Source organism: Petaurus breviceps, unplaced genomic scaffold, assembly GCF_028583685.1.
Source record: "Petaurus breviceps papuanus isolate PSGF00001 unplaced genomic scaffold, PetGlider_PUasm1.0 91133, whole genome shotgun sequence".
Lineage (NCBI taxonomy): Eukaryota > Metazoa > Chordata > Mammalia > Diprotodontia > Petauridae > Petaurus > Petaurus breviceps.
The window spans coordinates 7941525-7955733 of record NW_027187419.1 but is presented as its reverse complement, the minus strand read 5'-3'; the positions used below and the strand labels follow the sequence as shown (position 1 = coordinate 7955733).

Genomic DNA, 14209 nt, shown 5'->3' with positions numbered 1-14209 from the left:
CTCTCTCTCTCTCTCTCTCTCTCTCTCTCTCTTCCTCTCTCTCTCTCTCTCTCTCTCTCTCTCTCTCTCTCTCTCTCTCTCTCTCTGTCTCTCTCTCTCTCCCTCCCTCTCTCTCTCTCTCTCTCTGTCTCTCTCTCTGTCTCTCTCTCTCTGTCTCTCTGTCTCTGTCTCTCTCTCTGTCTCTCTCTCTCTCTCTCTCTCCCTCCCTCTCTCTCTCTCTCTCTGACTATCTATATATCCATCCTTCCCTGTTTAAATGCCGTCTCCATCATGAGAATGTGAGCTCTTTGAGGGCAGACACCATGTTTTTTCTTTTCTTTGTATCCCCAGAGCTTAGCACAATGCCTCACAAATGATAAGTGCTTAATAAATGACTTAATAAATAAATTAAAAGTGCTTAATAAATGACTGATTGACTTCTTTTTTAGGTCTGTTATAAGGGATGGTCTCCTGGATAGTAAAAGGGGAAAGTGATAAATTTATAAGTAAAGGTAATCAAAAACAAAAGATATCAATACAATTTTTTTTTAAAAGAATGTAAACTGGGACCGCTAGGTGGCACAGAGAATAAACCACCAGCCCTGGGATCAGGAAGACCTGAGTTCAAAACCAGCCTCAGATGCTTACTAGTTGTGTGAACCTAGGGAAGTCACTTAACCCCAATTGCCTCCAAAAAAATAAAATAAAATAAATGCAAACTTGAGGGTACGAACGTGCTCAATTTTGTATTTATATATACTCAGTGCTTGTTGTTTCTCAGTTGTGTCTGACTGTTCATGACTCCTTTTGGGGTTTCCTTGGCCAAGATACTGGAGTGGCGTGCTATTTCCTTCTCCACCTCATTTTATAGACGAGGAACTGAGGCAAACAGGATTAAGTGACTTGTCCAGGGTCATATAGCTAGTAAGTGTCTAGGGCCAGATTTGAACTCAGGAAGATGAGTCTTCCTGATTCCCAGCCCAGTGCTCTATCTACTGTACCACACCATGCCTAGCACATAGAAAGTGCTTAAAAAATGCCTGATTAATTGGCTTCATGTGCTCCTTTTATAGATCATTCATTATATCCCTTCCAGCTACTGCTCCCTATCTCCTTTTCCCAGTTAAACTTCTCAAATAAATATATTTGTATCTGTTGCTCTTATTTCCTCATCATCCCATTCTGGAAGCAGCATGGTGTTGGGGAGAAGGTGCTAGACTTGGAGTCAGGAAAATCTGGGTTCAATATTGCCTCTGGCACTTGGTAGCTATGTCAGTGACCTTGGACAAATCATTCAGCCTCATTTTTTTCATTTGTAAAATTAAGCTGATCCCATGACCTCTTAGGTCCCTTCCAACTCTAAATCTATGACCCTATCTATGGTCTCTCCTAAATGATCAGCAATCTCTTCTAAGGTCACCAACAGCCTCTTCCTTAAGTTTTCATCTCCCTCCTGTTATTTCTGACAGTAGTGACTGAATCTCTCTTTTTCAGTACTTTTGGTTCCTCAGGGCTCATTTATCTGCTTCACTTCTTCCATTTCTCATACAACTATGGATAGATATCTTGTCCAAAGCAAGCTTCTAGTCTTCCTCTATGTATACTGCCTTGGAGTATATATCCCATCCACTTTCATGACTTTAACAATCACCTACAGGTTAATGACTCTAAAAATGAAAATTTTACCCATGTTTCAAGTACAGTTTTCAAGTTCATCCATTTGACTACTGAACTCAAATTAATTTATTAGTTCCATGATATGGATGTTCCCTCCAAAGATGCAGATTGCAACTCATCCATCCTACTCCTTCTTCTCCTTCAATCAATCATCAGTTTAATTACATTCTTTACTCCAGGTATCCCTTACTTCCTGTGTGATACAGCTCACCAACACCTGCCATGTGCCTCTCCATTGGCCCCTGAGTGATACATATTTTAATTCTTTGGAGACTTGTAACCATTCAATACTGAAACAGTGTTGATACTAAAAAGAGGGGCTTTTGCTTCTGGGAGAAATACAGTGTCATTAAAGTAGCTTTCTAATTTCCTGATGATAACATACTCTCTATTTAAGCATGCATGCATGCATGCATACATACACACACACACACACATGCATACATCCTGCCGAAGGAACTCTATAGGCTGCCTACCTAACTGTACATCAAAATCTGGACAAAAGCTATTCTTCATCTGCTTGTTTCTTTTTTCCTCTACAGAAAGTTGGCCAAACTCTTCTGAGTAGCTTTGGATATTATCTAGCAGCCTCTGTAACGTCAGGGGTTTGATGTAATCAAAATGATGTCATCTGAAAACAGATGCATTGAAAGACCTCACCATCTAACATGGAACAGTACTTCAACTTGGACTCAGCTGGATCTCCTCCATGACAGTGGTGAATTCCTTTGGAAAGCATTAATTTCCCTGTTTTATGCTTCAGTTGATGTTTATGATCAGAGGGTCCCTGAACTAAGATGTACAAGAAATAAGATTCCTACAGAAGGGAAAATACCCTACTTCCCACTCTCCCTCATTCCCCTCCCCTAAGGATCCCTCATACTCTTATCAGAACCCCTCATTAAACCGTCACCCCCATCTCCACCACACACATACAATGGTTCCCTATCAAGTAAAATCTAAGTTATTCAACCCAGAATTTAAAATGGTCCATCAACTAGGACTACCTTGCCTATCTGACAGCATCTTATAGGATTCCTTAACAAATCAGACTGAATTCACTAGCAAGGTGAGCACTCCTTCTGTAACCAGGATAAACCATACTGCTCCTACCTGCATAACTTGGCTGGTATTGTTCTCCCTACTTGGAATGTCTTCCCTATTCCTCTCTGCCTAGAAAGATTCTAAATTTCCACTTAAGTTCGACTATTTCATGAAATTTTTCCAAACCAACTCAAGGAATTTTTCAACCATCCAAGGAACTTTCCTTTACCTTGAATTTCATCAACACTTCTGTTTAGTCTCTACAACATTATTATGCATTTGCTCATTTTTATAAAGCCTTGGAACTGTCTTCTAGAGCAGTGGTATCACATTCAAATAGAATTACATCTGGCAAGCTACAGACTGACTTACAAAACAACAAATTAACATTATGTTATTAAATATTATGTTTATATTATTATCTATGTTATTAAATACCATATTTTATCTATGTTATTAAATATTAAATATTGTATTTTTATTTTGTTAAATATTTCCCAACTATATTTTCATCTGGTTCTGCTTGGAGGACATCTAGGATTTAACAACTCTGCTCAAGGTATTTCTTGCTTCACCAATTACACAGCAAACTCCTGGAGAACAAAGGCTTTTTCTCCTACTTCTTTGTATTCTCCACTGTACCTTTTTTTTGATGCACAGACATCAATATATGAATATAACAACAGAACATCTAATATATATGATCATGGCTAGATGAATAAGTGCTCAATTCGGTCTATTAGGCAGAAGTGACTGGTCAGACCTGGCACCATTCTGCATACTCCATGCCCTCAGCCTTCTCCTGACTCTAAGGTAAGCTCTGGTAAAGCTTCTGTCTTTGTACCCTCAGTGCCCACTTTACAGGCACCAGCATGTGCCAGCACTCAGTAAGGGCTATTGAACTGCACTGGCCTTCTCGGGCTCATAAAGGTGCGCCTAAGTCCCAATAAGTCCTCCTTCACATCGCAGCCACATTCCAGATCCAATTACTCTCTACAGACCTCTGTCCTCCCCCGACTGTTTGCAGGTAACTCAGCCTTGAGAGTCGGTCTGTGATTGGTGACTAGGGGTGGGGGGAAGGAATCTGACTTAGCTTCTTACCCAAGAGCAGCACTAAATGGCCAGCCGAGGATAGCCCCAGCGGCTACTGCCAGCACAGCAATGGAGGTCTTGTCCATGAACCAGCCCGTCATAGCTATCACAGTCGTGTACATACAGAAGCTGCTAGGAAGGAAAGCTGAAAAAGCATAGAAATGTTTCAACAACAACAACAAAGACTTGCATCAAAATTTTCACTAAGGTTAAATGCTATCACTTGCCGTAAGGCAGCAGGGACCAGAAGAGTTTACTTTATGTAGGCGTGTTAGACAAGGCCACATTAACAAATGGACGGTAAGAAGCACTCATTCTTTTAAAATGCCATTTCAGTGGTAGTTAACTCCTGATTTATAAGCACCAAAGACAACAGAGGATGTACCTAAAGAACACCTCACATGAAAGCACAAGACCACGGGGTACATCCTGCAGTTCACACTCACCACGCCCCAGGAACCCACAGGACTGCCCCCAGGTTTCATGTGCACACTGGGATTAGGAATTCAAGAGAACTATAGCTGTCATAGTTTACTTCTGACAGTTTTCTAGCGCTGCTCTGGTCCAAACCTGTAGCCTCGTGGTAGTCACAGGGACTCCATAAGGGCCTTTCAGAGCATGGAGGTTTGGCAAGGGCTCCCCACTGTCTTCCTGAACCCACTGAAATGAACACTATAGCTTCTGGACATTCTCTCACTTATTACTACATCAAAAAATGGGGTGCCCCACCCCAAGGAGGCTCTTATAATAGCACCATATCATCTTTAAGAAATCAAAGGGGCATTACAGATCAGCTAGTCCCATCTGCTCATTTGGAGAATAAGGAAACTGAGGTCCACACAGGTGAAGTAACCTAAATGAAAGTCTCACAGGTACAAGTACAGAGCCAGGTTTAAGCCCAGGGACTGAGCAGCTACAGTCACTGGATACCTCCCTCTAGCTGGGAGCAGAAGCTTCCTGACAGAAAGCTTCACCCCATGAGCCAAAGGCACCCCACCAGAGCATCTGTTCAGTGTCTAAAGGGAAGACTGCTTATGTTTTTCTCTAATTGGCAATGAAGTGATGAGCCACAGTGCTCCTCAAAGGACAGCTCTTGACTCTCCTGCTGCTTACCTCTCACTCTAGCTATTCCTGGGGAAGTAATATTCAGCACCCAATTCCAACAAGAACTGAATGAAGAAGCAGGGAGCTCAGCAAAAGGCTCAGGGGCTCCATGTTCTAATCCTGGCTCTGACTGAAAGGATAACTTTAAGGCCTTAACATTCTTAACCAGAGTATACAAATCAGATTTAATCCTGGAACCTCCACAAAAGGCTTATCTTGGGAGCAACTCATGAAGTGACTGTAAAATACTCCGAAGAACAGATTTTCCAGACAAAGGTGGCTCCATTTGCTAATGCGTAGAGAGAAAGGTAGAGAAATCTAGACAAACCCAGGAGGGTTGGTTCGGAATTCTCCAAACCAAAGCCCTAGTTGTAAACTACAGCCCTAAAAACAAAAACGTTTGCAAATAAAAGCTATGGCTCTGGTTCATTATATTCATCTCCAACAGACTTGGAAAAAGACTTTAGAAAACAACCAGAGACAAGCTTTTCCTGGGAGAAAGTGTTCCCTCATGGAGAATCACAAAGGTATTGTTACATCCCAATAGCACAGGAAAGACTGAGGTTAATTTTACATTGTAAAGACTCTTGAGGCTTTGCTTTTTAAACATACACTAAAACAAAGTGCCCTCTTTCATTACAACTACAAAATCTCTATGGATGTTTCATCCTTTTGCCCCATACCTGCTGATGAGCAAAACATTCCAGTGCTGAGAACTAAAAATGCCAGCATCAATCGACTGACGTGGAGGCCAAATTTCTTGCACACAGCCCTGTGAGCAAGAAAAGAAAATATCAAATATGGCAATCCTCAGGAATATCCACTTCAAATAAGAAGATAAAAAAATTGCTACACTGATTGGTGATAATCTGATAATCTAAATTACAACTTATCAGAGACTCTGCCCTAAGGGCTGTCAGTCTGAAAGGAAGAAGTCAAGTGGAGATATGAATTTTCTAGGAAGTAAAAGTGATGCAATTGTAACAACAGATAGGAAACTAAAGGTCTTAAATAGAAGACATAGAGGAAAGAGATTTAAGATTCTTCTCTAAACATCTAGCCTACTAAGATCCCACTGAGGCATTTATCAATCACTAAATCATCAAATATTGATATGGAAAGTACTGTTCTGGTGTCAGAGAAGAGATAAACCCTTCATTGCAGCATCTACCTGACTACTAAAATTGAGGACAAAGAAAAAAAAAGTCATATGTAACACATCAGAGATTCTTTTAAAAATGTTAGCCTATACTATCTTTCTTTTTTTTTTTTTTTTGCTTTTTGGAGGGGGAAGGCAGGGCAATTGGGGTCAAGTGACTTTCCCAAGGTCACACAAGTCTGAAGTCACATTTGAACTCAAGTCCTCCTGACTCCATGGCCGGTGCTCTATTCACTGCACCACCTAGCGGCGCCCCTAGCCTATACTATCAAAGAAATTTTAAAATCCTTAAACTTTTAGAACATGTAGCAGTTACAAAGCAAATTCACATATATTATACCACTTGATCCTCCCAAGAACTTTTTAAAGGTGATATTAATATTATCCCTTTTCACACGCAGAAACATGGACTGCCAGTAAGGCATGGATCTCCAAGGCTATCTGATCTCCTCCATATAGGAGTAAGAGCCTGCCTTAGATTAAGGCTCAGAAATTAAGTGACTTTCCCAAGGTCACAAAACTTGTGAAGGGTCCAGGTTTCACCACAGACCTTCTGACTACAATTCCAGCGCATGTGGACAAACAGAATTAAAGTGATCAGCATAAAAACCAGATATCTGAAAGTTTCTGGTAAGAAAAACAATAGCCACAAATACTCTTTGTCCAAAACAAACTGCTTATTTTAAATTAAAAACCACATCACAGATAATAGCAGTGGAGGGAGGAAAAGGAATGAGGATAAGTTTCTGCTACTGCCATGCATATTGGCAGGATAATGAGTTCTTTCTATCTGGTATCCTACACAGTGATTTTTCTACAAGTAAAGCTTTTTGTACTCACTTATAAAAGTAAAGTTCACAAACAGAGCTCACAAAAGCCAGGATACATCGTAAAAAGTAAAAGACGAGAACCTATAAGAAATCCAGAAAAAAACCAGAAGTCACAGACATAAGCAAAAACAATCTGAAAAATAAAACTGAGAAAATAGCTAAGATGATATGAGTTATGTCAAACAGTTTCTTAAGTATTTACACTTCATATGTTCTATATGTTAAAGAACTTTTAAACTGGTCAGAATGAAACTACTAACATTTATATAAAAAACATAATTAGGATAAGGTGCTTATAACTTGACATATCAGCAGTTTTCTTTATTAATACCATCAACTTTCAGTCACTATAGCAAATAGTTATTGAATAGAACAGAATAACACGCCACATTTTAGGAAGGACATTGACCAAATGGAGCTCCACCCAGGATAATGAGAGGACTGGAAACTAGGCCATACAAGGATTTGTTGAAGGCCACAGGGATATTTAGCTTGGAAAAAGAAAAGAATAATTAGGAGGGTCATGATCACTGTCTTCAAATATGTGATCGGTTGTAATGCAGAATTCAACAAGCATTTACTAAGCATGTACTAAATGGAAGACACTATATTAGTTTTCAGGGCTCCAAAGAAAAAAATTAAATATTCCCTAAAATCAAGGAGTTTCCATTTTTAATAGGGGATACAGTATGGAAATAGATAAGTAAATACTAAATACATACTAAGTAAACACAAAGAGGGGGAATAGAGAAGAAAGCACCAGTCACTGGAAAGGTCCGAAATAGCAGAATCCTGAATTCTAAGGGCGATGCTAAGAAGAGAGGGCATTTCAGTTACAGGGATGGCCAGGGCAGAGGTAAAAAAGGCTAGAGATGGAGAGCTGTGCACAGGGAACAGACAGTTAAGCCAATTAAGCTAAAATCTGAGTGTGAAGGGGCAGTATCGTGAAAAAAATCTGGAAAGAAAAAATGGAACCAAACTGTAAAAGGCTTTAAATGCCAAAGACAGGAAGGAAATGACAGGTAGAGAGGAGTTAAGAGGTTCTGATGGCCCAAAAGGTAGACAAATTATAGTGAGGCAGATTTCAACTCTACATAAGAAATCCACAAACTTATTTTGAAGACATGAGGTCTTTCCTGGTCTTCCAAACTCCTAGTGCCTTTTCCCTGGGTTACTTTGTATGAGTCTTATATACGTCTATATTTGGGCATGCTGTTTCCCCATTAAGAAAAGAGAGACTGTTTTACTTTTTGTCTTTATTTCCAGTGTATAGCAAAAAGACTGGCACCCAGTGGTGCTTAATAAATGCTTGTTGATTGATTGAGAACCTCAATACAATAAACACACAAAGTAATAACTGTCTCTAATATAGGTTTACTTCAAGTGGTCTTGAGCTAATGCATGCTATTTTTAAAATAGCTCCATAATTCTGGCAAAATTATAAAGTCATTCATAGGTAGCAAATTTTAAAATAAACTCACAAAATTTTAAAAGTAAAAAATGCAATAAAATTAAACAACCTCCAAATATACTAGCTTGTAAGAACAGGGGAAAATCAGAGCTATTGTGAGGCATTATATAAGAATTTACATTACATCCAACACTTCTCTATCACAAAATACTTAATAATAGCTAACAGTCAGGTTGTTCTCACTGAGTTGAATTATTTGGTAGGAGAAAGAATAATGAATTTGGAATCAGGGGTCTAAATCCCAATTCTGCCATTTACTACTCATGAAGCACCAGATAAGTCATAGTTATTGAATGAGGGGGCTGAACTAGACAGCCTCCATAAAGGTCCCTCCCAGAATATCTTCTATCTGAGCAGCATGAGTGAGGAGAACAGTACAGATGACTGTTGTGGCTTGTCCTTCGTTCTCAAATAGGCCCACGACATCAGGGAGGTGATGCCATGACATGCAAGGAGTTGGAAGGAGCAAGTACAAAGTGGCTGGAGCCAGATTTCTCCTTAAGACCTTTCCATAGCCTTGCTTGTGTTAAGGCTCTAAGAGCAGTCTATCCATTAAGAACCAGAGGGAGTTGAGCAAACTTGAGAGAGTCGCAAGTGTGAGAGACACTGCGGCAGTCACAAGATGTCGGAGGGAGTGCACGTGACCTCTGAGGGGCAGGAGCTTGGAGATATGGAGGCTGACTCTGCTGAGCCATAAAGGCTGGCATGGCATTGTGGAGGCCGACTCTGCTGGGTTGGGAAAGGCCGATGTGGCATTGTGTGTGCCCCATATACATGGACTCCTCTTAACACATATTCCTTTGCCCTGCACTTGGGAGAGTGCACGATTGGCTCCCACATGACATGTGATGGGGCGGGGCGGTAGCTGGAGGGGGTGCACGTGGCTTTCTGAGGGACATTGTTGGGACAGCTTTGCCTGGGGGTTATCGAACCAGGAACAAGGAAGTCTCGGGAGCAGTGAAGCGAGAGTAATACTCTATGTGGCAGTGCCTAAAGGACTTCTGGGAAGGACTTTGCTCCTTTTGTCTCTTACACCATACTCAGGAAAGAACATGATTGGCCCCCTCAAGGCTTGCCCCCCCCCACAAGGCTTATATATAGGGGAGATAGGGGAAATTCAGTTAGTTCCAGTTTCTGTTTGCTTGCCATGCAGTTAAGATGTAACCGAATAAACAGCTTCGCATCATACTTTCCGTGTCCTGGGTGTTCTGTGGGGGTAAGCTCTTCTTGGAGACAAGAAGCCAGAGACGTTCGAAGACCGGGAATAAGGTAAGACACGGCCGGAGTTGGGAGTGAGATCCCAACACAAACTAGCATCCTACTTCAAGAAAGGTCTCTATAAATTTTTCTCAGGAGCCCCAAGTAACTAAACCTTCCATAAGGCAAACAGGCAGTTTCCCACAGCAATTAGAAACGTCAATCACAAGAGCATCTTGAGGACTGAAGGCTTCACTTCCAGGAAATATGGCAGGCAGGTGGACTCTCTGGAACTTGCAGAGAATGTGGTACTATGTTTGTGTTTCTGCCAATCACAAATTATAACTATGTATGTATTCATTGCAAACTGATCTAATTACCAGGAGACAGGGCTAAAGGAATACTTCTCCATTCTCCAAGTTATTGGGGAGAATGAAAAGTCCCTTGAAAGAATAGAAGAAATGCTCCAGAGGAAAACAACAAGAAGAATTAGAGGTTGGTGAGTAGAAGAATTTGACAAAGAAAAGGAAGGGAAGAGCCCACAGTGACTCTTTGGACAGTGTAAAATCATGGCATTCTTCCTGTAGAAGGCAGGGCTGTATCCTCTGAGGAGGAAGCCACAAGGAAGGATGGTGTGGATGTACAGGTACTGCCAGGAGAAGTCACAGAAGAAGAGGAGGTGGACAGTGATGGCTGGCAGCACCCTAGTGAAGGCCTTCTAAGTAGACCTCATGTGAATGAGGATGGGCACAGTCTTCCTGAGGCTGTATCTGGTATAAAAGGGAAAACCTCCTGAAATCTGTCAAGAGCTTACCAGGTGCTATGGGAATGGGCATCTGAAGATCTTCCCTGCCCCTAGGCCCTTTGATGGGCTTAAGTGACTCTGAGAACCTTCCCTGATTTGAAAATATACTCTGCCCCCAATAGGCTGAATGTGGTCACATGGAGCCCCTAGCGGGAGGCTTGTTTTTCAGGAATGCCCACACCTTGTTACTTTGTGATTGGGCAGTGGGTCAAGAGGGTGGTTACAATTCTCTGCACCAGAAGAAGAATACATATATACCCTGATGTGAGGTTTTGCTTCGGGGCTCACTTTGGTAAGAGTTGTGTGATTTGGCCAGATGAGACTCTGGGCAGCTGTTGAACACTCCCCTCCCCCACTTTGAAAATCCAGATGTTGGTGCTTCCCTCTCTGGTAACTAACTAGGTATGGATGTAATGGTAAGATAGCTGGAAGCCCTGTCTGCTGATCTGTTTCTCTGTCTGCTTGTAACCTCTGTTTGTATTCTCTGAAGTTCAGGGTGTTGACTTTTTCCCCTGAACTAAGTAAATGATACATGTTTGATTAAAGTAAGATTGTTAACCCATTTTGAGTTGCTTTCCTTTAGAAAAGCAGTCTAAGAACCTGTGCTAGCAGCCATCCTGGGTATGCTAGGGTGCTTGCTGCTACACCAGGGGACAAATGATATCACCAGAAAGAACCCAGATGGCTTTGGGAACACTCTAACATGCTTCTCGATCAAAAATAGAAGACTGTAGGATAACGGATTTCATTTCCACCCCTGCTGCCAATCAAAGGTGAACAGTAATCAGCAGGAAGAGAAGATGGTGTCTGAGGTTGACTTGAGCTTTTTGGACTTTGAAGGTTCCCTTTTGCTCTAGATCTATAACCTTATGATCCCAATAATTTAATAGAGAGAAAAGAAACCCTGTATCTGGGCTAAAAAAAAAAATCAATGGCACAAAGACAAGACAGAGAAGACCCTGGCTAAATTAGTATATGTGAAAAAGATGAAGGGGTTTTTTTAGTGGTTTTCGAGCTCAATGAGTCAAAGGTGTGACCTCACAGCCAAAAAATACTAATGTAATCTTGTTGTTCAGTCCCATCCAACTCTTCATGACCCCTTGGACTACAGTACTCTAATGCTATCCATGGCCTTTTCTTGGCAAAGATATTGGAGAAGGTTGCCATTTCCTTATCTAGCTCATTTTACAGACATGGCAACTGAGGCAAACAGGTATTACATGACTTGCCCAGGGTCACACAGCTAGTAAATGTCTGAGTCTGGATTTGAACTCAGGTCTTTCTGACTCCAGGCTTAGTGCTCTATCCACTGAGATATCTAGCTGCCTCAATGTAATCTTAGCTTACATTAAGTCCCAAATGAGGGAGATGAGAGTGCTCCACTACCCTGCCCCATTTATGTTTCATGAAAAAAGTAGGGATGTTCAGTCTAAGAAAAAGGTTTATGGAACATGAAAGCCGAGTTCAGGATATGAAGGGCTATCAGCTGGAAGATAAGAATATCCTTATTCTTCTTGGACCCAAGAGAAAGAACTAGGGGAAAAAAAGGGGGGAGGTGTAAATATCGCAGAGAGGTAGATTAGGTCAAAGGTAAGGAAAACTCCCTCAGACAGAAGGTATTACCTTGGGAGATGATAGATTCCCACCACTGTCATTTTTTAAGCAGATAATGAACAGTTACTAGTCAGGAGAACATAGAGGGCATTTCTGTTCAGGCTGCACTGGTGGGGTTTCTTTTGTCTGAGACTCCATGATTCTACAAATAAAACTGATCTGAAAATGCGTATTTTTTTATTTTGTTATATGGTGGGTTTGTTTTTTAAGAAGACATGTACATTGATATCATTAGTTCTGGATGACATGTCTGTTCCAAGAATGGAGACAGGACTAGAGAATGTAACACATAAAGATCTATTAAAGAAATTTGGTATGTTTACCTTGGAAAGAAGTCTTTTGGGAAACATACTTGTCTTCAGATATTTGATGAGCTATCACCTAGAAGAGGGAAAGCATGCATGTTTCTGGCTTTGCCTCAGAGGGCATAAATAGGATTTCAATGAAATTTTGTTTATGTATAGGGTTCTGGCATTGCAAAATGTCTGAGAACAAGACGACACTGGTGACAGAAACTGAAAACTGTGAGTTTTAGGACAGAAGATGATTAATTCAGTTTTAGATTTGTTGAGTTTGAAGCACTAGCTGGCTGGCTAAATGCAAACAGACTCTCCAAGGACATCCCATTGCTCTTTCTACATCGTGTCTTTTACAAAAAATATTTATTTTATGATGTGCTAAAAAACACATGACTCTCCATTGTCATGACTCAACAGTGATTAATAGCCAGCAATAAATGTTTACTGATTAATAGATAGTTTATCGAGGTTCAATAAATAAAGGCAATAAATACATTTATTGTCTTTCCTCTGATAAACTTGGAACATTAGAAGAAGATAATGAGTTGAAAAGGTATATTGCTAGAGCTACTACCCTGGTTTAGGACTTAACTACCTCAAATTTGGACAACTGTCACTGGCCTCTAGAGTTCCCCCACTGAACTTTTTTTTACTTCCTCTTTGGCATTTATGGGTTAAGAAGTCTGGAAACCGCCACAGCTACCAGTGATTCACTCCCTTGAAGTCTGCTCTGGCCAGCCTGTGTCGCCAGTCTCTGTCACTGGCCTCCAAACCAGTCTCCATCCATTTAATCTTTCCTATGCAGAACAAGAATTCTTTTCTCTAAATATCACTGTTATCTATGCCACTATCATGCACTTACCTCAAAGCCCTAGGTCTCTATACCTAATTATAAAACCCTTATTCCTACTTACCTAAATCTCTGCTTTAGGGTCCAGTTTTTGGTCAAAAAAATAAAAACAGAAACTCAGTTGTTTTGACCATTAGAGACAAGTATTTCAGGCTAGGCTTGGTCTTACCTTGTTAGTTTGTAGGACTTTTGCATGGAATGCAGCTGGCAAGGCATGAAGCCACAGGTAAGCATAGGATCGGATTGCATAAGCCGGGGAATATTCCCATGTCTGGAACCCATTCCCATAGACGAGGTAGTGCATCTAAAATTCCAAAACAGAGAGATGAATTTGGTGTTTTGCAGACCAAAAATCATTTTCATGAGGCTATATGGTAGCATGAAGAGCTTCTTGGTACTAAAGGCCAAAATAATATAAAGCTAAAAGCCTATGCAGAATTCTGGTAGCTAAGGATAGTTTTAGACAGAGGCCAGAGGAAACCAACATTGTAGAAGGTTGAGGAAATACAAAATGTTTTAATATTATAGAATATCCTGCTTTGGATACTCAAAAACCCTTGAATTATTTTACTATAATTTTTTAAATTATTGATTTTGATACAATAAATATTTCCCAAAACACCCAAATAAATTCCTACATGAAGTATGTGCCATGAAAAAATTTATCTATTGTTGACAAAAAAAAAGATACATATATCCTTTAACTCTGAAAGTATGGTACAAACGCTGACCACTGTTTTTGTTTAGTTTTGTTTCCTTTCCATATTGCTTTTATTTATGTTGTTGCAGTTATTGTTATCTTACTATAAATTTAACAGCTCATTGGGCATAGTAGAGATGCTCTAATTCTGATGTTGTCTCAGCAGCAAATAAACCAAGCTTTTACTCTCTGGAGCTTTTTTTCTTTGAATGAAACAACAAGGATATTACACCTCTAGATATACAGGCTAAAACACTGGAATCTTGCAGTTGTAAATTCCAAGTTTAAAATTCTAATATGCAAACTGTTACTTCATGCAGCTGTAATGTCATCATTGCGGGCACAAGAGTCACCTATTATGCATCATAACCCATTTATATCTTCTCAT

The 14209-nt window shown here is 40.4% G+C and overlaps 1 protein-coding gene across 2 annotated transcripts in view; it reads right to left on the bottom strand.

Moving 5' to 3' along the window:
- Positions 1–14209, bottom strand: part of ALG9 (ALG9 alpha-1,2-mannosyltransferase) — a 138433-nt gene that overhangs the window by 114068 nt on the left and 10156 nt on the right. The window contains exons 1-5 of one of the 2 annotated variants that reach the window (XM_069080318.1): positions 13291–13425; positions 12296–12353; positions 6896–6966; positions 5580–5668; positions 3802–3937 (exon numbers count right to left, since the gene is read on the bottom strand). In XM_069080318.1, coding sequence (XP_068936419.1) covers positions 3802–3937; positions 5580–5668; positions 6896–6966; positions 12296–12322 — 323 coding nt within the window. In that variant the 5' untranslated portion in view covers positions 12323–12353; positions 13291–13425. Of the gene's footprint in view, positions 1–3801; positions 3938–5579; positions 5669–6895; positions 6967–12295; positions 12354–13290; positions 13426–14209 lie in introns of those variants that run through there. The other variant, XM_069080317.1, reaches the window with a different exon arrangement.